General features: G+C 38.3%; 1 protein-coding gene across 1 annotated transcript in view; it reads right to left on the bottom strand.

Annotated features, from left to right (window-relative positions):
• Positions 1-205: 205 nt before the first annotated feature.
• The window catches only part of MATN2 (matrilin 2), a 46,704-nt gene continuing 22,838 nt past the window's right edge, over positions 206-24,071 (bottom strand). Inside the window, exons 7-25 of the mRNA XM_027889283.1 lie at positions 22,000-22,122; positions 19,776-19,898; positions 18,778-18,900; positions 18,474-18,596; positions 17,997-18,119; positions 17,783-17,905; positions 17,453-17,575; positions 14,476-14,598; positions 14,267-14,389; positions 14,064-14,186; positions 13,799-13,921; positions 13,218-13,340; positions 12,944-13,066; positions 11,243-11,656; positions 8,591-8,743; positions 4,518-4,589; positions 3,887-3,991; positions 3,550-3,645; positions 206-552 (exon numbers count right to left, since the gene is read on the bottom strand). Coding sequence (XP_027745084.1) covers positions 500-552; positions 3,550-3,645; positions 3,887-3,991; positions 4,518-4,589; positions 8,591-8,743; positions 11,243-11,656; positions 12,944-13,066; positions 13,218-13,340; positions 13,799-13,921; positions 14,064-14,186; positions 14,267-14,389; positions 14,476-14,598; positions 17,453-17,575; positions 17,783-17,905; positions 17,997-18,119; positions 18,474-18,596; positions 18,778-18,900; positions 19,776-19,898; positions 22,000-22,122 — 2,492 coding nt within the window. The 3' untranslated portion in view covers positions 206-499. The remainder of the gene's footprint in view (positions 553-3,549; positions 3,646-3,886; positions 3,992-4,517; positions 4,590-8,590; positions 8,744-11,242; positions 11,657-12,943; positions 13,067-13,217; positions 13,341-13,798; positions 13,922-14,063; positions 14,187-14,266; positions 14,390-14,475; positions 14,599-17,452; positions 17,576-17,782; positions 17,906-17,996; positions 18,120-18,473; positions 18,597-18,777; positions 18,901-19,775; positions 19,899-21,999; positions 22,123-24,071) is intronic.

The raw sequence follows: 24,071 nt of genomic DNA, 5'->3' as shown, positions 1-24,071 counted from the left end.
TTTCAGTAGTCATTTGAAGAATCCAAGTCAAACCTAATGGCTGTGAATGCTGTCCCGCTGGTTCTGTTTATCTCTGTATGTATACCTAGAACTATACATATCCACACGGATTGAGTGCTAAAATACTAGCAGAGTGGAGGAGGGAAATACAGAAAATCAAGCCATGAATAAATTCATACCCTAAAAGTACTTCAAAACATGGAGGTTTCACTTCAAAAAATAACATCATTTTATTATTTTGCATAGCTTATTTCAGTTACGTTCTGCTTAATTAGAATTTTTGCTAGTTACAAAATTGTTTATATATATAAAATTTTCAACATTTCTTATCTGCAGTCAATGCAAGATAGAATACCTGGCATAGAGATGCAGGGATCCAAAATACTCTTTTCAACTTCAGACACAAGGATTAGTTATTTTACTTTGAACCAGTTTAAGAAAATAGCTCTGACACATTTGTATGTATAAATATACAGTGTAGCATACACTTTAATTCTCATCAGTATCTTAGCCTGTTTTCCAAGTCTTCCATTCTCTTCGTCATTTCTTCCAGTACATAAATGTTAAGGAGAGAGAGGTACTGATAGGATGCATTAATAGAAAAAGTCATCTGCCTTACTGTTTTGGTCCATAAACTTCCTTGTTTCTCCTCTTTGACTTCCAGTAGTTCTAATACAATACTCCCCTGTATTTTGTTCTGATATCATCAGCTGAGTTGAGAAACCTGTGTGAAGCCCCATTCATTACCAGGCATACACTGACAAATGTTCATACTGTTCATACTGAAGCTTATTAAAAAGGCTGGTGGTTCTTATAATTGATCACTTTCCTCTATTTTAAAGGGAAATATCCTATTTAATGCTGTTAAAAAACTGTTTCAGTTAATCACATGGAAAACTGCATGTAATAAAACTGTGGAGCTCTGAGAGTGCAGGAAGAATATCTGCTGCTGATGATCTGTTCTGCCCCATGGTTGTGTAGTGTTGGGTACTGTTTTTACAAAGCCAGTGGTTTCCAGACAGACAGGGAATAGAGCACAACAAGCCCCCTGGGAGCTAGGGCTCGCTCCACTTACTAAGAAGCTGTAGGAATACAGAGCAGTCTACAGCATCACATTCCTGATAAGCACTTCCAGGTGGCAGGAATGCTCTGTCTGCTGCAGCAGGAGGTTGGACCAGTACTGTTTACTTGAGCATCTCTCTCTCAGTGCTGGGGTAAGGCTGCGGCCAGGGGAGGCTGAGAGGAAGAGGAGGCCTAGCATCAGGAGGGAACTGAAGGCACCGAGGCCCACCTCAAAGGGAGGAAGTTGCTGTGCTCCACTCTGCTTGTTCATCTGGTGTCTTGATTTCAACATTTTAAGAGAAGAAGCAGAACTGGGCATATAAATTGGGATCTTTGACAAGTGGCACAGGAATTGGTATGGGTAGACAGGCAAATTGAATTCAGGCTCTGAGTGTGGCCAGAAGAGCCATGTGCTCTCTGTCCCCTCCCTCCCAACCCTGACAGCAGGAAAAGATATCCTCTGGCTAGTAAGGAGCAATAGTGTGGGTCCTGCTTTTGCTGTGGACACCAGCCTGCCTGGACCTCAGGTTTGGTAATTCCTCAGCTGTCTGTCTTGCAGAAGGGATTACTCTGCACATCGGCATCATGTGAGCTGCTTTCTTTGCAATGTCCATGTTTCACAGAGGCAAAGTTCAAGCAATTGAGCTGCATTGAACTACAAATAGAAAACATTAAGTGTAATTGGATACAAATTATCAAGAGTTTGGACTGGTCCCTCTAAATTTGTATTCTGTAACTAGAGCTAGTTTTGTAGCCAGTTCTTCCACTCCCTACCTGCCAGGATCTCTGGATGAGGACTGGCCAGCAGCCTTCTGCAGCTATTAAGAACTAGTATATCACCCTGTATCTGAGCTGATCTTGAGATAAGGCAGAAAAACAAGCTTTGTAATGGCGAGAAAACTGGATGGTTCTTACTTTGTTCAAAGCAGTGGTTGCACAGTGCTCTGAGGAAGTGCTTAGCACTATTCCTATCGTAATCCATAGGTTTCTGGCTCAGTGTCAACAGTTTTTTCATCACCTTGGGTCCTTGGAATAAAACTCAAAGGGTTGACAGTTCCAATTGTAAAGCGAAAAAGCACACATTGCTAAGCTCTTTCCTTTGATTCTGAAGAAGCTCCTCAGCCTGGCTGCAGGAGATGACAGTAATGAGGCTGAGGCTTCTCCTGAGGGGGTAAGGAATGGTCTCATTTCTTGTCAGCATCTAAGTTGGAAGTCCATATGTCTAAATAACTTACATACAGGGGAAATGATCTAGAAATTTTTCTCCAAAGTAATTTGGAGAAGTCCCTTCAGAGAAGGGCGTTTGAAATGAGCATTTGAAACACTTAGCAGTAACCTTTTACAATGGCTTTCTCCCCCTTTATGAAATAATTCTTTGTATGGAATGATTTAATCAAGAGATCAGAACATGATTCCTTGAAGTGTCTACTGAAGGATTCACTTGGGAAGGTGAGAGTGAGGCTGGCTGCTGCAGGTACGTAAAAGTGGCTGGAAGTCAGGTCTGAACTGGTAGGCAATGTGTTGCATCAAGTTAACAGAGCCCTCTGTGGTCCTGCCTGCTGTCACAGCCCCTGAGGGCTCTGTTAGCCTTGCTCTGTTCACAGGTTTCTGAGTCTGAAGCTGTTCTTGTGCAGGAAGCACATAGTTAAAAGCTGTTGGTGTCACTGCGCTCTTCTGTGCAGAAAACAAGCGCTTGTCTTTCACACAGTTGTAGAACTTCAACAGAACATGTGATGTCTTACTATTTTTTTGATCAGACAGAAGCAGCATTTATGATGAAAATGGGAATTTGCTGCATAAATACTGCATGATGTACTGTATTGCCAATTTGCTGCTGTTGTCTGCTGAGACATGGTAGATGTTACAGATAGTACAGCAGCCTTTACACTAAAAGTTCCCTTGGAAAAAACAGACTAAGGGGGAGAGGGAAGAGGCAGAAGCCACTGATCTCCTTATTTTGCTTATTTTTATCTGCATTTCTTTTGATGCAAAATTAATCAAACCTCAGTCCTCTGAACTCCTCTTCATCTGGAGTATGGTTTTAAATGACTCACTGCATCTGGTGCCTCACCAAGCAGTTCAAAAGGGAAACATCTCCTGTAGCCAATAAATGCTATTTCAATACCATCTGAAGAAGAAGTGTTAGTCTTGAATTTGACTAGTCATTTCTTTGCTGTCCCTGAAGGTGTTTACTGTTAGGGGTTATTAAAACTTAAGATCTTTATTAATATTGTGGTCCCTTCTATAAGGGAGAGACAGATTACAAGTCTTGAAGGCCTTGCTTCTTAGAGATTATTATGTGGTTTAGATTTTCATTACTATAAATGGATTTGAGCTATGGATGCAGTTTGGACTTGATGCATTAAAATTATAGTTTCTATTAACCTAATTAATAGTCTATCAATTCTAGTTTCTATTATTCTATTAAAAATATAGTTTCTATTAACCCTTCCTGTCTTAAATGTAAGAATTATTCTGAAAGGATATATCGCTCGGTGAGTTTTCTTACTTCGTTAGTTGCATAGTTCTGGAATGTCACAAGGTTTTCACATTTGCACTGGTCGTTGTCTTTTGAAGTTTTTGCTGAAAAACAAACCATTAAGCAAAGGGAAAATGCTTAATAAATTGAATGGGATGAGAGAGGAAATGATAAGGACTTATAAATTCAGAGTAAGTTTAATACAGCTTCCTGTTCTCAAAACAGGTCAACATCCGAATGAATGCTGGGGACAGATTTTGTAAATACTGGAAAACAGTAAACAACACATAGGCCTGTATGGTGAAAGAGCAGTCTGGTTATTCTAAACAAAGGTAGCCCGATTACCTGTTGTTGAGTGAGTGTGACTGTCTTCAAAAAGATACTTGTGGTGTATTGCAAGGTGTGGACAATCAATGACATCTGTGATGGCTATTGTGGTTGATCCGGGTCCTGCAGGAAACCCCCCAAAAGTCTAAAAATCAAACCCACTTAATTATGCAGTATTTTTTTTTCCGCTCACATGCACTGAGTTCTCCTTAATTAGTGAGTAATCTCACTGATTGCAGTGAGGATCATTCATGGAGAGGGCTAGGGACACAAAGATGCGAAGGAACCAAGCTGTTAGACTGTATTTACTGTATACATGATTGTAAGATGTGGGTTGCAGAACTGAAAGGAAGCTCTGAAGGTTCCTGTGAGAAACAAGTGACTGAAAGCTGAACATGCTTGAAGTACAGTACTGAAATACAAGTTTCCCCATGAAGTAATTTGTTTGCATGCATGCAGCCATGCTTTTGTTACAGTGAATCTCAGTTTCTCCCACTGCAGAGAAGAGGGTGGCTTGGAGGAGGGGAAGGCAGGGGAATGCAGTGAACAACTTCAGGTGAATTGTGAGGGTTCTCTACAAAAGGCGGCATGAAGAGGCAACTTAGCAATGACTGGGGAGACAGCAGGACACTGAGTGAAAACAGCCAACCTGAAGGCTGTGGACCCGTCTTATGAAGTCTCCCAGACGATGGATCCTGCTGGTGAGGTGACTCTCTCAAGGCTGGTAGATAGAAATTGTTAAAGGAAATGGTATCACAAAAGGAGTAATAAAACTGTTCACATTCCCTAGAAACGGAGATGTTTATTGCCAGTAACTTGGTGTTTGTCTCTCATTACACATGGAGAATGCCTCATACCTGTGCAGTTTAGAAGAGGTCCAGTGTTGATGGAAACTCCAGGACTTGCCCTTCAACTCAGACTATCAGAGGAAGTCTTCCAAAACCAGAAGTGCTTTATGAATAGATTAATAGTAGTGAAGCAATCTGAAATGACAGCAATCTACTTTGTGTCCTTTAGTGAAAATTCTTGCATGTTTCATTATCATCCATCGGTCCTTTGGGATGAACTGAATAAGAATAAAAACTGCTTGGAGGAAGAAAAAGTTTCTTGCTCTCCTTCAGTTTTCCTCTTTGTAACAGGCAACATTGATCAGGGAATTGGGAGTGTTGAGGTGAGAAGGGGGAAGTAGAGTCTATTTGATGCACTGCAGTTATAAGCAAAAATACACGTTTCTAATTTATGAAAAACAGCCTTTAAAGTGTAGGGATTTATTTCAAACTGCACACTCATCTCTTTAGTCAAAAGGTGCTGGGAGAGAAATGGAAACCTGTTCTATCCGTAGGGGTAACCACGTCACTCGTGCCGTGCACTGCCCCTTTCTTGCCGCCAGAGGGCTGTGTGTAGGCAGCTCCGGTTCCTTAAGAACGGGTCTTTCTTCAGAAAATACACATTTCTCCCTTTAAGTGACTTTGGAGCCCTTAATGGCTCAGATGAGCTAGAGGACACGTATTTAACAGCTGCACGACTTGATCGACCATGCCAGGGGATTGGACGGAGCATCTGGGACTCTCTTCTCTGGAACCCAGAGTTCCTACACTGAAAAGAAATGCATGAGAGTAAAAGGTGACAGTGCAGACTCTCCCAATGTGCCATGAAGATGCAGTAGGGAGATGGAAGATGCATCTGGGATGCCCAGGTCTACAGCTATTGGGATCCCAATACTGCTGGTTCAGTCAGTTTTGACAGATGCACAGTAACACATATACAGGGATGCTGAGTTGCACTGGGAAGGAGATGAGATCCTCTTGGGTGGGGGCTGGAATGACTGACCATAAGGATCAGGGAATGAACAGAGATGAATGGTTGAATAAGAAGACCAGAGATCAGTGGTCAGAACTACAATATTTATTTTTACATATCTATCGTATCAAAAAGTCTGCATGGGAACCAGCTGCTGGAAGGAACACAGATTTTGAAGAAGAGTTCAGGGCAGAGAAGTGTGTGATGAAATCACAAGGTAAGGTTTGAAACAAACTGGGTGAAGACTCTAGCAAAAGAATGATCAACTGGGAACACGGATGGTGATATCGCCAGTGTAGGAGGGAAGGAACAGGTAAGATGAACCTTGAGTGTTTGATGTTGGGTAATGATGCGCTCTAGAAGTTGTTCCAAGAGATGCAGGCTAATGAGAGGGTTGTTTAGGATGGGCAGAGGAACTCACCTGAAATGTCTGAGCTTTGGACACTGGGCTGGTATGGACACGCTAATTAGGGACAGAGAAAAAGACAAATACATTGGTAGAGGTGTGGCAGAGGTTCTCCAGTTTGGGATGGGAATTGGGCATTTCAGAAACTCCTCTTTAGGCTTCAGAAACTGGTTGGGACTCCAAGATTTCTGATCTCATTGCCTCTGTAAAGCTGAATAAACAGACAAGTAGTGACAGAGGCTGCTCACCCTGAATCCCTTAGTGAAGTCAGTGCAGTGAACAAAACAGTTGGGAAACAACTGAAGTTGGGGAGTTTGGTTTTAGTGTTCTGTTTTGTAATAAAACATGAGTAGTTTGTTAAGAGAAGCCTTCAAAAAGTGTCATCAAAAGCAGTATCTGAGTATTTGCTGCACTGATAATGATCTGCAATTTAGAAGGAGAACAGAATGTTAACCAGCAGGCTGCTGAGTACTGTCATATGATCAGGGGTCTAGTGACAAAAATAGTATATGACTATGTAATTAAAGGTTCTCATAATGCACATGCTCAGAAAGGGATGAAGCCACAATCATGTTGAGTATGTGTTATGCACGACAGTGCTGTAGCCTCGTTAGTGCTTCCAGTCAGATGAGAAATTAACATTACCAAGGCAATGAATGGGAACCTTCCGACTGAGTTCCTCTTAATAAGAGGCAAGAGAAAAAAAAAACCACTTTTTTTTTTCCTTCTAGTCATGAAGAATAATTAATAGTAATCAGAAGCTATTCTACAAGGCAGATGCTTTCTCGCAGAATAAAAGGGAAAAGCCTTACCCCAAAAAAAGATTTGGAGGGCTTCTGATTTAGTTGGAAACATGCAGCGCATCCACAGCTGGGACTGGGGATGAGAGGCTTTTTGTCAGTGGAGTCCATGAGGTTCAGAGGATTTCCCACTGTCCTCACAAGCTGGAGCCTCAGAAGTCCTCAGCTAAGGACTAAGGTGGGAGTAAAAATGAAGTTATTGCTGTTGCAAAAGGAGGGGAAAAATTAGGCTGTAAAAAACAGGGAAAAAGCCCCCCAAAACTTTCAGCTTGGGTAACAGACTTGGAGGCAGCATTTCTGGTGGAGTGAGTTGATGAGCAATAGCTAGTCCTGGAGTGTCCGGAAAAACAAGGCTGGGTGTGTCCTCAGCTCACAGGTGTGAGGCATTCATTGCCTGCTGGTGAGAGAGGAGGAGGAGGACAGAAGCTAAGGCAGTTACTAGAGATGCAGACTAGAAACTGCCACAAAGGGGCAGGATTTACTTATTTTTTCAAATGATAAGTAATAAAAGAAAAAAAAATCGTGGTTGCTAACCACCGCTGTGAGTACCTGAAGGATGCATTTCCATCACTGAACTCTGGAGCTTGTTAATGAATGAGAATTATTATACTGGGGTTTGCTAATAAGTGGGAATTATTATCCTGATTGCCAGGTAGTTTTGGCTTTGGCATCTCCACGGGCTTTTAAGATGACATGCTGTCATCAGCAGATTATCTGCCTAATAGGAAGGTTAACTGAACTGACTTGATTTCATGTATTTAGTATTTCAGAAAGATGGAACTAGGACTTAGGACTGAAAGACAGAGAGTATACAAGCTAGGAAACATCCACAAATTCTTTTTAACAGATTCTTCCTTGACATCTGTATGAGGAAAAAATGTGCTGCAGCCAATATTACATAGTAATATTAATGAAAAAAAGAAAGCAAAACCTGTTTGCATTTAATTCCAAGAAAAACAACCAAATAAAAGCTAGTAAAATTAAATCATCTTGCACAATTCTCCTATGACTAATATTATTCCTAGTGTTCTTTCTGACCTTTGCTTCAGGTACCAGTTTGAATGTAGAAATGGAAATGTGAGTGGGAGAGGTAAGCTGTCCTCTCTCTGGCTGAACAGCTTTCATCACAGCTTATATTCCCCTTCCTCTTCATCTGGGAAAGGTTATGTAGAGGCTGTTTGTGCCAGAGTGAAGAAGGGTGCTTTCTGGAACAAATGTTCTACATTTGTGGAGCAAAACTTGGAGCTTACGAACAACTGAAATTCACTCTTTGTAGCTGGGAATGTATGTTCAGTGAACTATTTTTAGTCTTCTATAAATAGGCACAACAGGTCTTGATGATTTATTTTGCTGTGGTTTAGGTTTTTGCCACTGGTCTTATGAAATTTTTTTTTATTCTCGTTAAGGTATTACAAATCCCTGATTATTTTCCTACATTCCTAATGAAGTAGGTCAAGCTTCTGTGGTGGGGTGGGGTTCATTGCATTACTGTAAAAATAAAAAAAGGGAAGGAGCAATTCATTCTTCTGGGCATAAAAGTGTACATTTAATGCAACCTTTATGAAAATAAAGCGAAGATAATTTCTATATACCTTTACCCAGTGACAGATTAACGATATATATTCCTTACATATTAAAGGGAAGAAAAATCTAAAAAGGAAAACACCTGTAAGCATTCACTCCTTTGCTATCTCAAGTAAAGTAGAATTTTGTTACCTTCACAGATTTGGGCTCTTAGCTCTTCACTTATGTCCTCCAAAGCTGTGAAATCCTCAGCATAGAAGAGATGTTTATATGATGGCTCAGAAGCAATTTCCAGCAGTTCTTCTTCAATTGCTTTTCCTATTCCAATTGCATAGATGATTATACCTGGATTCAAAAGAAGTTGCACATAATTATTACTTCAGCAGTTCTAATTCTAAGTACTTGTTCCTCTGTGAAAGGAAGATATGAGAGAAAGGGAGAGCACAAGAAACGTATATGCTGTGTAACTTCAAAATCAGTGTTGAAGATGCAGGCTTAATATGCTTTAGTTACTGGGAGATTTGTAGAAACTCACTTGTTTGCTGTAATTTGACATATAGCTTTCAAGTTAAAGAGATGAGAGTTGCCTGGCACTACTGATAGTAAATGACCCCAGAAGGAGTTCTTGCAAAACAACCAACAGAATCACATAATTCACCCTCACAATTGCACTGAAAGTCCCTGGTTTGTGTGTGTCTGTGTATGTAGGATATGTTCATTAAAGCTAATTATTGGGTTGAAAGGAAGACCTGTCACATACTAGAAAATGGGGCAGAATCCTGAAAGATGACAGTATATTTTCAAAAAAAAATACTGAAGCGTTTAATGGAAATCCTCAGACCATATTCAGACTAGATTCTTGCACTCTAGAGGACATTAGCAGGCTGGAAGGCCCACTCAGGAAGGTAAGAATGGGAAACCAAATGATTTGTGGGGCTAGGAAAGAGCCTTGCAACAGGGATGCTCAGGATAAGTATTTCCCCAGCAGAGATGCTACGGAGAAGGTAAATGAGGATTTGTACTTTTCTTAAGTCTGAAAGCAGGGAAGGAGGAAGTGGACTCAGATTTTAAATAAGCAATGAGTACAAGATATAGTGATCTTCAATATCCTTTTTTTTTAACAGTTATTTTTCTATTGTCATGAACATATGATTTGATACAACATTTCCCTTTACATCAGTTCTAGCTTAGGAAGTGTCCACCACTAGTACTGATTTGTGATTCACAGCACAGCTATGAACTTCATAGCTCTTTTATATGATTCAGAGCAGAAGCTGCCTTAGCTGGTTGGTTTCAGACAAAACTTGGGATGAGGAGATTTGATATCTTTATTATCATGGGGTAGTAACTGCTGCACACTCACAGAATTGCAACTTTAACCTTTTAGCTGTAGAATCATGGGCCTGATAACATAATACAATATGCATTTTCCAAGTCTTTAGCATTTAATGCAAGCATCTCCTTGCTTTTCTTCATGAATCTGCCTACCATTGCACTTTAGCCAGGAAAGTCAAGTGTTCACCAGAAACTGATCCAATTTGATGAATGCAGCAGTCATGCTGAGATTTGGATTTTTTTTAACAACTTGGAGGTATCACTGATAAAGTATTCAAGGTCAGTTTCATATTCAGCATTACTACATGGGCTATGCTGCAATTACCCAGGGGATGGGTTTGGCTTGTAGCATTACAGCATTAGTATAAGCAGCCCAGAGCTGACATTTCATTGAGCAAGTAAGAAGGTTGGCTTGTACTTCTTTCCTGCTTCTGTAAACCATCCATGTAGTGTCACACATCTCAGCAGTTAGCCTATAAATACTGTTTTTTTAAAAAAAGTATTTTAAACCCCACTTGGTTTATTTACCCATTGTAATGGCATCCTTGTTAAAACATACTCTTCTCGTATCCTTGGGCATTTTCTCCTTGCAGAGAGGTAAAAGTCCTGACCACTGCTATACAAATCATGTATCAAATTCTGACTGATGTACGAATGATGAATCTTTTAAAGTCTGTGTGTTTTCTCTGGTTGTGGGCCACCTGCCACACTTCTTAAAGCAGTTTCTCATTAAAAAAAAAAAAAGTTTTGCGAAGAAGAAAGAGATTGTTTATTTTCTTGAAAACTTTTGAAAATTTTCAGTTGGCTCTGCTAAACAGATTAAAAATTTCTGGTTTGTGGTACAGGTGTCCTAGAGGAAGAATTTCTCCCCAGTCATATTAGAAATTAAAAATCACTGGTTTTCAGTCACATTTCAGCATATCACCTGATAAGGCACACAGAAACAAAAGGATAGACAGCAGGACAGCTATATCCTTTTGAAAAGAGGACCCATCCTTCTTCCAGAACACCATCAGCACTATAGAATTGGTTCAAAATACAGAATATATTCTGTAAACAAAAATACAACATAGCCAATTATTACCATAGTATTTCTTATGTGGATAGATTTCTGTATTTTGAAGACAGCTCAGAGTTTGGAATTTTTTTATTATTGTTTTCTTAGAATTTGTTATGAAGTTCCCAGTGTTCCCAACGTATCAAATGCCCACCCTTAGTGGGTATGTCCAGGGCATTGCACGGCACCACCTGGGTGTGGCGTGGAACCCCACTGGTGAGACACTTACCATGGGTCCTGCTCCAGGGATGAGACACGTGCCTGGAAGCAAAGGCTCTTGCGAACACCAAATATCCAATGGCCACTGTACTAGCCATACTCCCACCACAAACGCTCTCTTGATTACCACATGCTGTAGCATCCAGCTATATCCAACATCCAAGCCATTACTACATCCTATTTCTAACAGTATTTGCCTTTTAGAATTAAACATCAAAACCATCTCCACTTACCATTTTGCTTTGCTCTCATAGCCCACTCCGAGACTTCATCCTGGGCTCGTCCATCTGTAAACACAATGGAGATACGAGGGACATTGGCTGAAAGGGGTCTTGCTCCTTCTGCTTCTGTGAAGCTTCTCTCAAACATTTGCCTCAGTGCCAGTCCCGTCATGGACCCTCGCCCCATGTATTTCATTTGTGATACAGCTTTCTTCATGTCCTTGGCCGAGCTGAACTGCCTCAACGTAAACTCTGTGCGAACCTCTGTGGAATACTGAAGCAGACCAACTCGAGCAGCCTTGGCTGAAATCTCAAGTGTATCCAAGATTCCTGAGACAAATTGTTTTACAATTTCAAAATTATCTTCTCCGAGACTTTTTGATCCATCAATCACAAACACCAGGTCGATTGGGCCTTCGGTGCATCCTGTGAAATGAACAGGAGAGTGTTCAGATCACAAAAAACTCCAGAAAGCTGGGAAAGGGATCTAGATACCCAGGGGCTGCATGAACTCAAAGGTCATCCAAAGTACCCTGTTCCTGGCTCATCCAATTTTGCCAGTAAGTCTGAAGATGTTGTGTTTTAAGGATGACTGTTAAGTAAACTGAAGAACATAACTAGGTTACAGAGACAGAGTTGCCACAATTTTCTTCCAGGGGACAAGCCGGTATTCTAACTTTGCATTTGGGTAGATGAGCAGCACTGAGAAACATGGAAGTGAATTACTAAAGTTGAATTTGTACTGCAGAAGTTGAAAAACAGTTTAAAAACTATAGGTGAGAGAATCAGAATTGGTTAGATAAGGGGTTTTTTGCTTGTAACTGTCTAACAGTCTTGTAATTAAAAGGCTTATGTATTGTTGCAATCAACCTTTTCGGTTTATCCATTAAAGCTGGGAATTTGTCGGAAGAATTCATTTCTGCAGTCATCTGAGAAAAAGATGCCTCACACATCCTAAGGTAATGCAAATGCAACATATATGAATATCAGAACCACCTCAATACCATTGTGTAAGTCAAGACAGGGCAGCAGTTCATGGTGCATGGTTTTAGCTAGGAGTGAGAACAGCCAAGAACAGGATATCATTCTTTTGGTAATCATAGTCTCCTCAACTAAGGCATCCATTTTTAGCAGAATAAATATTTTTACTGTATTCCAGTAAAAGAATTTCTCCTCCAAGTATTAAGAGGTGATGAGATAAATGCATGTCATGTTGGAAGACAAGCAAATAGAATTAATGGTATTTTAAAATACAGTATATAAAGATAAAAGATCCACATTATATGAATCTGATTCAAGTGCACATTCTTTGTTAATAAGAGTCCACTTTGGCTTTTTTGCTGATGTTTTGAAATAATTATAATCGTACTTGATGCTATACCAAAATAACCAATTTGATATCTTTTTGCTTACAAGAGCATCAAGTTAATTTTTGAGACATTTTAAACCCCACAGATATGCTTTGGGCTTTCAAATATTATATCAGGTTTGAAGTGAGAATTTGTGGCAGTGTTCAAGGCCAGGCTGGATGGGGCTTGGAGGAACCTGGTCTAATGGAAGGTGTCCCTGCCCACAGCAGGGGGGTTGGAACTATGGGATCTTTAGGGTTCCTTCCAACTCAGGCCATTCTATGATTCTATGATTTTTCTGAAGTTAGGTCAGTTAATTTTAGAAATCAAATAAACAAATGCGTTGTAAATAAAATGTACTTACTTCTGCATGTTTTCTGATCCTCTTTCAGTACATATCCCTCCTGGCATTTGCAGATATATGAATCATCATTATTAACACAAGTATGTTCACAACCATGGTCAACTGATTTGCAAACATCTTTATCTAGGAAAAATGGAAATATTTATCTGTATTCTATTTAACATATTTATAAATTCCGACACTACAAACATAATATTTGAAGAACATATTATGTTTGTTTGTTTATGTAGCAATGCCAGAGAAGAGTTGTTGACAGACATCATTAGTTACTTACTTCGACATGTTTTCCCATCTTGTCGCAGGACAAAACCCTCACGGCACTCACAGCTGTATGAATTGTTATTACTAATGCACAAATGTTCACAGCCATGGTCAATGGATGTACACAGATCTTTATCTGAGAATTGTTAAGAGAATTTCCTTATTAGATCACATTTTAAATGCAAAACTTATTTCTTTTACGACTGGTAAACAGATTTATTTTATTTCTTTTATGACTGGAAAACAGATTCCCCATAAAAGTTTCAGCTACTCAGTCCTGCATGTTTTTCTGTCTCGCCTAAATATAAATCCCTTGTGACACTGACATGTACGAATCATCAGTTGGAACACAGACATGTTCACAACCATGGGTGACTGTTTTGCAGACATTTTTACCTTGGAATTATGAAAATTGTATTTAGCACAGTTAGCTAAGTGGATAACTTTCACAAAATATAAGAGTTATGGCAATGATTTTCCATGAAGAAGCTCACTTCTGTGAAGTTAATTGTATATTAAAGACACAACACTACCGTTGCACAGTGTGTTTCAGTAACAGATCAGGAAGTACAAAACGCAGATTAAATAACTTACTCCTGCAGGTTTTTCCATCTTCCCTCAGTACGAATTCGTCGTGACACTTGCAGACATAGGAATCATCAGTATTAACACAAATTTGTTCACAGCCATGGTCAACTGAGTTGCAAACATCTTTATCTGAGAAGAGTGGATGGGGTGAGGTTGGGTTTTTTTAACCATCCCAAATAGTTGGAAATCACAAACATACACATGTCCAAACATAGCCACAACACTTAAAAGCCTCAAAAAACCCCTGTACTTTTATGCTCAGGCTACTCACATCTACATGTCTTTCCATCTTCCTTCAGTATAAATTTTTCATGACACTGGCAGACGTAGGAATCTTCAGTATTCACACAAACTTGTTCACAGCCATGATCAACCGAGTTGCAAACATCCCTGTCTGCACACAGGAGGGTTGGCAGTCAGCACAGGCCTTGATTATATGTGTAATTCATCAAACCAGGTTCTCATGCTACTTACTTCTGCAGGTTTTCCCATCATGTCTGAGTAGGAACCCATCGTGGCATTTGCAGATATATGAATCACCAGAATTAACACACTCATGTTCACAGCCATGGTTGACTGATTTGCAAAGATCTTTATCTGAAAGCAGATGACAGCTTTTGCTGCTTGATGCATTTCTACACAAGCATGAACTACAGATGCTGGTAAATATCAAGACTACTTACTTTTGCAAGTTTTTCCATCTTCTCTTAGCAGGAATCCCTCCTGACACTTACAAATAAACGAATCACCAGCATTAACACACTCATGTTCACAGCCATGGTTGACTGATTTGCAAATATCCTTGCCTGGGAATAGTTAGATAATATTTAATATGGTTTGCTAGTAAAACTTTTTTTTATAACTACAAATACTGAGGGGGTAATCCCATGAGCAAAGAAAGATGGAAAGAAGTCTGCAAACTGAAAGCAAGTCTCTGGTTAGTTAATGATGGACAGCTTAGCTTACATCAAGCGTGAGTTCTTTACCATCTGAGAAGAAAAAACTGCATGGTTTGGATGGCCTCCAAATGACACTAAATCATTTTAGGATTAATCTGACTAGATTAAGGAGGAGGACTTTACATTAAGAGCAGTAAGGCTGAAAGGAAGGAATAATTTAGTACAGTCATTTAGCACAAATTTATGTTGGGAAAACAAAATTAGGAAAAAGAACCACAGGACATGATTTAACAAAAATTCTTTAATATCCTTACATCAGTGCCAAGAGTCTGCATTAAAAAAATCCAAAAGAATAGGAATTACTTATTTGAGACAATACCTAAAATCTAACTGTATTGCTGAGAACTGATAGGAGGACTCGTATGACTGCAATGTTAAGCCAGGGGGTTAAAACCTCTTCAAGAAGGATAGATGGGGGAAAGTACAGAAGAAAGTGGAGCCATCTATCATCATTCCCTGTTTCTTTTTCACTGAAACACAGAAGAAAATATTCCCAATTTCTAATGGAGAACTATCTTTATACAAAAAGTGGAACAATACTGACAGTCAAGCTCAAATTGACTCTTCAGGTTTAATATGTAGTGAAGAAAACCTTATGTTTTTACAAAAGCTTCAATCTGAGCCAAATTTCCTGGAGGTCTCATCCTGCCAAAACAAAAATTCCAAAAACTACTACATAAGACAACCTTCTAACTCAACACAAATTACATTTAAGACATGGCAATCTAAACTAGATCCCATCATAGCGAATAAAAAGAAATTATAATGTAAGTAAAAATAAGCATCTGCTTACACACAGCTGTGTGCAACGTGGACACATTTGTTGTTTATAAACAGAAACAAAAACAAATCAGCAGCAGATATGACTATTACTTCAAGAGGATGAATTTTATACAGCTGAAACCAAATGTGAGACAGACTATTTTGGGATCTGAGGGGGTGGGGAGCGAGGGGAAAAATAATAATAATAATAGTAGTGAAAAAGGTCAATGATTGCAATGATTTTATTAGGCGCTCCCTAAAAATGTAGTCTCACAATCTAAACAGAATGCCAGAGTAGTTAAAAAATTTAGAAATTGAAGTAGAAAACAGCTGTAAGATTGGAATAATGACTGGAGGAAAGAACATTCACAGTATTTACTGAACAAGAAAATATTAGGAATTTGAAAACACTGAAGTAACACAAGGGTGTGCATGGCCAAACAAATAAAGGGTAGTATGACTATGTTATTTAAATATTATTAGGAACAAAAAGCATTATAACAATGTATTGTTAATTAATAGAAAGAAATGGTAGAATCGCCAATCAATGCAGAAATGTTAAAAATTTTAGTGTATTCAGATCTGAACTTATGAAATAGACTACTGATGATATTGTTGAAGAGTTTCATCAGCTCAGGTTTAGGTCACTACAGCACATAGTGAACACACACACACATTTTTGAACTAGTAACTCCAGATAATTTGCAGCAAATAGGTGTAAAAAAGCTGTCTGAAGGACACCTTGGATGCACACTGAAAAAAATACTATTGTTCCAGTGTTTAAAGGATGTAAAAGGATGAGTAGTTCATTGTAAGCCTGTCAGCTTGACACTGATCTGCATTAAAATAATGGAATAGTTAATGTGGAACTTGATTCAGAGTAAAATCAAAGAAAGGGAATTAATATCAACCAAGTTGGTGTTATGGAAAAACAGATCCTGGAAAACTAAATAAATATCTTTCTTAATTGATGATGAGGCTGTTTCATAAAGCTCATGGTGTTCATACAATGGAGCAGCCAGAAAGGCAGAAGTCTCGGTATTTATTTTGAATAAGGAAACAGACTATAGAATCAACATTTTAGGGACTAACACTGGCTTAGAAAGGCCTTCAGAATCAAATTTTGCAGTTACTCCAGTTTTGAGAGAATGGCAAAGAAAAATAGAGCAGCTGCTGATGTAAGATGACATGAATCTTTTTGGAATCTGGATAACAGAAAATCACATGTATTTTAAAATAGCCAGAACTAAGCTTAGGCATTTAGAAACAAAGGCTGTACTTCCCAAGCATGGGACACCTGTGTAACTGAGAATCAGTGACTAACACTATCTTTTGTCATGAAAAAAAGATAGATTAAAAAAAGATAAAAAAAGATAGGTAGATTCAAATAAGAATTAGATGGGTTATTGTTCCTCTACCCTGGCCCCTGCTCTGTCTCCTACCAGAAGAACTTATTTCACCAGGGAGCCCCTATAAAGATGCTGATAAATAGCAGAGGTTTTAGGGGAGCAAGGAGAGAGTTATTAAAAGATTAGAAAACATGTAAAAAGCCTGAAGGAGTTTAATTTGCTTATCATTTACAAAAGAACATTCTAAGAGGTTAAGATAAAGAACGGGTTAAGTCGTGATCTGCATAAATATCCTCAGAGCAACCCAGTGGCAATTAGAACTTCAACCCATTAAAGTGCAGCAACATCCTATGCTCAAGATTAAAACTCAACATACTTGATCTGGAAACAAAGTTCACATTCTTAAAACTACATTCAAACCTTAAAATTGGCTGATTTTCTGAAATGTATCTTAAGTTCAAGCAATACTTAATTTATATAAGTCTTATGAAAAATAGAGAAAAATATTCCATTCTGGCCACTATGAATCAGTGAATAAAATTGTAATAAAAGGAAAAAGAGATTTCTTCTTTTATTCATAAACTACTTACTTTGGCATGTTTTCCCATCTTGCCTTAGTACAAATCCATCATGGCATTGGCAAGTGTATGATTCGTCATTGTTAACACAAAGATGTTCACAGCCATGACTGACTGATTTGCAGATGTCTTTATCTAGGAATAATTTAGATTTTCTTTACTACAGTTTCATGAATAGGAATATTTCCAAAACTTTAAAGACTAAGTAATAATCTCCTAGTAAATAAAGAATTTATTCTCCTCTTTGTCAGGCAAAATCTCCTATAAGAAGACCTGTCTCTAAATAATATGTTTTTTCAGTAGACCTCAGTATAAAAAATATAGTAAAATAAAATAACTTACTTTTACAAGTTTTCTTATCATCCCTCAATGCAAAGCCCTCATAGCACTGGCAAATGTACGAACTATCAGTATTCACACAAATATGCTCACAACCATGGTCAACAGAATTGCAAACATCTTTATCTGTCAAAAAAACAAGGTTGCCATATTTAAAACATATCTACAAATGCAGAGATTATAAAGGAAATCTGCTATTAAAGATAAGGATACTTACTTCTACATGTTTTTCCATCTTCCCTTAGTGCAAATCCCTCATAACACTGGCAGATGTATGACTCATCAGCATTAACACAAACGTGCTCACAGCCATGGTGAACTGAACTGCAGATGTCTTTATCTGAGAACATTGATGATATTTGGTTAGAGCACATCCACAGCAAATGTATCACGTTGGGAGAAATAACAGCTCTTACTAGGTTTACTGATATCACTGGCATAAACAGGTAAAAATTTTGGCAGCAAACACTTTTAACTCTTGGCATCTGAAAAATATTTAGCATTTTCTGTTTCTAGTCTATCAGTTCAGCTATTAAAATACATTATTCTTATCCACAGAGTCTCTTACAAGCTTCTGGCTGGTATAACAATACTACTATATTCTAACAGTAACCTGTCGCTGTATTTGTTCAAAGGCTTCTACAGATCTACATATGGTAGATCAAAGTCTATGAGTAATTATCAGAATACCTACTTCTGCATGTTTTCCCATCTTCTCTCAGCAGAAAACCCTCATGACACTTGCAAACATACGAGTCATCTTCACTGACACAAATATGCTCACAGCCATGGCTGACTGATTTGCAGATGTCCCGCCCTGGGAATGATTGATATAAATGTAGGTTTCAAAAAAAAATGTTAGAGAAATGAAGACATCAAAAGTAAGCTTTCTTTTTTTCTTTCCATTTTTCTTTCCATTTTCTTTCCAGAAGTGAAAACCCCCTTTCTTTCCTTGCCTGATGCACCTGCAAAATGTTCAGCAGATACCGTTCACTCACTTCTGCACGTCTTGCCATCTTCTCTCAACACAAATCCCTCTCGACACTTGCAGATGTAGGAATTGTCAGCATTAACACAAATGTGCTCACAGCCATGGCTGACCGATTTGCAGACATTTTTACCTGGGAATAATTTAATATATAAAAAGTTGTGTTTCTTAAGGGTAGGATGTTCAAAGTCTTACAAATCGCAGCTACTGAATGTTCCTATCCTTTCTACTACACTGAACTCAATTCTGCAAATCATTTATAGCACCTGCTGTCTTTTTTTGTTGTAACAAAAAATACATCTTTCTCCTGCTGATTTTACAATCTCACTATTAAGAAAAAGTGCATTGTTCCAATTCTAGAGTTTGTGAAATTTCACATATCCCTAATCTGCAGATTAGTGAGACACAGCGATTTCCAAAGGAACATAAATCCCATATCCACATTGCAAGTAAACTTTCTGGTGAGAAACAGATTTTTCTATCACCATCTTTTTATCTTCAGCAATGAACCTGCTCAAACCTGAAACAGTCTTGGTTTTCTTTGTGCTTAAACTTGGAAGGTGTTTCTCATTTTTTCTGTAAAGTAGGATGCCAAAAGTTTGGTGTATATAGTATTTAAGGGTAGTGAGAAAGATGAATTTATGATCCTGCTGTGAAATTCTGGAAAACTGTCAGCTATAATTGGGCAAGCAGATGTTCAAAATTTAAACACAATTAGTATCTCAAAATAAAGTCTCAGTCATGCAATTTAAGGACTACTTTTTTAAATGGCACAGACATTTAGGGTATGATTCAGGTACCTAAAATTATACATTCAGTACCACTTCAGATGCCTTCGCATATCCAAGATACTGCTGGCAAATATGACAGCAAAAGGGAAATTACGACCTCTTGAAATCATTGAACATTTAAAACTACATTGGACTACAACATTTAGGCAATCAAACCTACCTTACAGATTTCTTCTACACGTGTAATGTTAAACTGAGTTGCTGAGTAATAACTTACGTTTACATGTTTTCCCATCGTTACGAAGCCTGTATCCTTCAAAACACTGACAAGTATAAGATCTGTCACCATTTACACACAAATGTTCACAGCCATGATCACTCAGAGCACAATAGTCAACTCCTGTAGGAGCAATTGAAATTATTAAAAAATTTAACCAATAATGAATTATTTTTCATCTCTAGTATTTGCAGCCCATAAAAACAAGTAAATATAAATAATTTTGATCTGCTTAAAAAATAATTCAGTTTCTCATCTGCTAACATACACATAGCTTCAATAAAATGTAAGAGGGCCTCGGGATGTATTTTCACTGTTTGCTTTAAGCAGAGTTGAGAAATTATACTTTTCTATGCTTAAAAGGGCTAAACAGAATTCATGTCTTGGTACTTGGAAAGTGAATTAAAACAAAACACAAGACTTTGGCAATGATTTTATACAAGACACTGGCAAAGATGTAAAAGCTACCTTGTTAGCATTCTTTAAACAGTCTCTAAATGGCCTGATGTGAAGGTGGCAGACCCCAGAACTCACTCGTGGACCTGACCCAGTGTCTGTGGCAGCAAGCAGAAAACCTTTCAGAATGCAGTGGGATTTGGTTTGGACTATTCAAGCTTTTGCAAAGAATTGCAAATGACAAGTACTGTCAAATATGGTCCACTTTACATCTCAGATTTCCCAAGTGTTTCTTCTCTGTAATATAAAGACACAGGGCTCCTGGGACCTTGCAAGCAGCACTTGATACTGTCTATTTGCTACACACACTCATTTTTTTTGTAATTAGTTGTCAATTTTGTTTACCATTCAGGTGTTCCCATAGTTCTCTCAAGATCCTAGTGCCGGTGTATATGACACTAGAATGTCCCAGATGTTTTCCCACTAGGAGTGGCAATGTTAAATGCTAATCCCTTCCATTCAACTGCTCATTCATGAAATTGCAAAGTGTCAAAACTCTCTTCATGGTAGCCTAAAAATGTTCAGGAGGTTTCAACAACTCATCTAGAACTCAAGAATAGGACAAATCTCTTTCCTAAGTATTTATGAGGAGAGAGTTATGCTATCAAGAAGAGGAGCTATTCAAAAGAGCTTAGTTTCATTGCACAAGAGAGATTCCAGAAGTCCCAGCACCATTTTCATAGAATCACTGGATATCCTGAGCTGGAAGGGACCCACTAGGACCATCAAAGTCCAACTCCTGGCCTTGCACAGGACAGCCTCAAGAGTCACACCATGTGCCTGAAAATCTTGTCCAAATGCTTCTTGAACTCTGGTACTGATAGGTCTTCAAGTTCCAACTGGAGAAAATTAACTCAGGAATGAAAAATCACCTCTTTTTACTGTAAAGGAAAAGGGATTTTCTATTTGCAAGTTGATAGAACTCCATAGTTTGTCTGTTTCACAATTTTCAGTGGTTCTACAGATAAATGTCTGGATAAATTGTTTCTAGTAGACCTTACGGTTGATACAGGTACACCAATTTTGCTTTTGTGTTACTGTCTGCCCCTTCTAGAGAGCTGCAGTGGCAGACAGAACCAAAGTCCAGCAAGGTATTGGATAGGGCTAAAAGGGTTAGTATGGAGGCAAAGACAAGGTTAAATACAAAGGCAAACTGCTTTTGCTGATTTCCGTCTCTTCTTTCTATATTATTTTTGTCACTGAGGACTTGCAGTTTGACTTCTCTGAAAACTGCATTGCCTGACTGCAAGAAAAAGGGCAAACTCTGGAGCTGCTCCAACACTCCACAAGCTTGAAAAATAATGTACCTCCAAAATCTGTGGAAAAAGTAGCCAATGTAAATCTAAAGACAGCAGAGAGCTGTCAGGATAACTTTGGTTCACTTATTTGGGGTTCCCATACAAAATGTAAAGCTCAGTGTGGAGCTCTCAGTTCTCCTCCTACCCCAGGTAAGGTGATGCAGTTTGCCTGCTGGGGTGCATTGCTGTCCAGACAATCTGTCAGTCAGACACATTTGTCATGTGATTGAAAAACTGTCCTTAACACCTGGGGATGAACAGGTCTTCCAAAACTTTTCTGAATATGGGAGGACTAACAGTTACCTTGACAAGTATTTTTTCCCAAATCCTTTTTCTGTTTCTCCTTTCAAATAATTATTAAAATATTACCGAAATGCACACTGTAAGAATAAATTGAAAGAGTGTCCTCTTCCCTGCATGAAAACCTTTCCCAGGTGAGCCGAGATAAAGGACGTTCTCACAAGACTTACGTGTACAGGTTTTTAGGTCCTCGTTGATGACAAACCCTTCAGAGCACTGACAGACATAAGAGTCATCAGTATTTAGGCACAGTTGCTCACATCCATGGTTGTTTTCAGCACAGTGGTCCACTCCTATTGATTTGCGTTAATGATTGAAGAAACCACATTGGCGTCTTAGATACATAAACTATGACACTGTAGTTAGTACACAATGCCTTTGCAGAGCAAGGGAAAAAGATCAATACAGGTTTTTACTTATGCAAGTATCCCCACTAACTCACTAATGTGAGTTAATTAACAACACCTAAGTGAAATTAATACAACAACCCCACTTGGCAGGTAACAGACCTGGTGAAGCACAGATCTCCCTTGCCAAAAATCAAAATGTGATTGAACTAACACAAAAGTGGAATGAAGGGAGAACCCTGAAGCCCAGTCTGGTCTTAGCCACAGAATCATGCTTTCTTTCTTTAAAAAGCAAGACTCTCTTTTTGGCTCACCATAAAATTTTCTCAGCAAGTATGAATATTAGTAACTTTTGAAACAGAAGTTATGTCTTTCAGATTATTTAATGAACATCAAATTATTTCTTCAACAGGATGAGAAATCACCAATTTAAAACTTGAACCTGCCAACAGGTTCAAGCAGTTAAAGCCTAGTGGGGCACAGATACAAATAAGAAGCGTGAGTGTCTTAAGTTCCATTTCTTTGATTTTCCTATTCCAGGTAAGATAAAATGGAATATTTCTTTTAATACCTGTATGCAACTGGTTGTGTGAAAGATGAAAGGTGGGGTAAGGGAGAGAGAGGTGTAAATTTGGGTTAAAAAAATGTATTGTCTTATATAGTGGACAGCAAATCAGTCAGGTGAGATACGTGCACTTGCAGATGTACTATGTACTTTGCTGACTCTAAGAGTATGGACAAAAGGAGATTTTAGGGAAAAAAACTTTGAACTTCCTCATAACATTTTACTACTGGTTTGTTAATGGCTATTTTTAGTTACATAGGCCCAAACCATTTTATCTTAACTTGATCAAAAGTAGTGAAGTTCCCTCAGACACGTAGTCTCACATGTCTCCGTTTACAAATCATTTACAGATGTGAACAGGCATGTCTGTAGCAATTTGTTTACATAAAAAAAAAATCTGTACTTAATGTAAAATCACTTAATTCTAAATATTTCTGTTTATTAGTTTGTTTAACTAAGCAACGAGTTTGCAGTAGTTGGTCCAGATTTACCATCCTACATAGGGAGACAACGTAGATGTCTTGAATAGATGAAGCTGAGGTGTCAGTTTTTACTAGCTAAAGCAAGTTCCAGCTGGAACATTCTCCTTTTTCCAAGTGTTCACATCATCATGAAGAGGCTTGTGTAACTTCTCAGAGTACACAAAAAATGTGGAAAAAAAAGAAGACAATCCCCATATTCTCTGTGAAAAATTGCATCTGTTTGGCACCATCTTTTACAAACACCCACACTAACCAAATTTTTAACATTTGAATACTTTGGGTTCTCATGTATAATATTGTAACACACTCCTTCAAAGTGTGCAATAATCACAAAGGTGATAATACCAGGTTTTAGAAATCATTATAACTGTAAATCTGGTCATCACGTGTGCTTTATTACATGTGTAAAAAAAAAAAAAGGTAAGAAGGGGAAGGGGTTGGGAAAGGCTCACTGTTTTTAAAAACAAGAAGTGTCTTGGAATATATTAATGCTTAGATATTCAACTTGAGATAGTCTAAAACTATAATTGCTAAAAAGTTCTGAGGTCTTGTAAGACACCCAAATTACCTTAAATATGGCTTTATCAAAAACAGTTTATTTAAAAATCAATATTCCCTGTCCTATACACTTTTTTTTTAATTTCAGAGAGTGAGCATCCCTTTGGAAAAGTATGTCATAAGTATATCAGGTAAAAATGCTGCTCATAATTTAGATGATTTGCAAAATGGCTCTTTGCAATAAAACTATCTTCTAAAAACTGGGTGATGTCAAGTGGGCAATGCTGTAGGGTTTTTGGGGGGCAACACTGATCCTTCATTTAGCAACATCCTTATTAAAAGAGGACAAT

Source organism: Empidonax traillii, unplaced genomic scaffold, assembly GCF_003031625.1.
Source record: "Empidonax traillii isolate 1590-97213 ecotype Southwest subspecies unplaced genomic scaffold, ASM303162v1 scaffold257:size1394852, whole genome shotgun sequence".
NCBI lineage: Eukaryota > Metazoa > Chordata > Aves > Passeriformes > Tyrannidae > Empidonax > Empidonax traillii.
The sequence above is the reverse complement of the archived record's forward strand: the minus strand, read 5'-3'. Positions and strand labels throughout refer to the sequence as shown.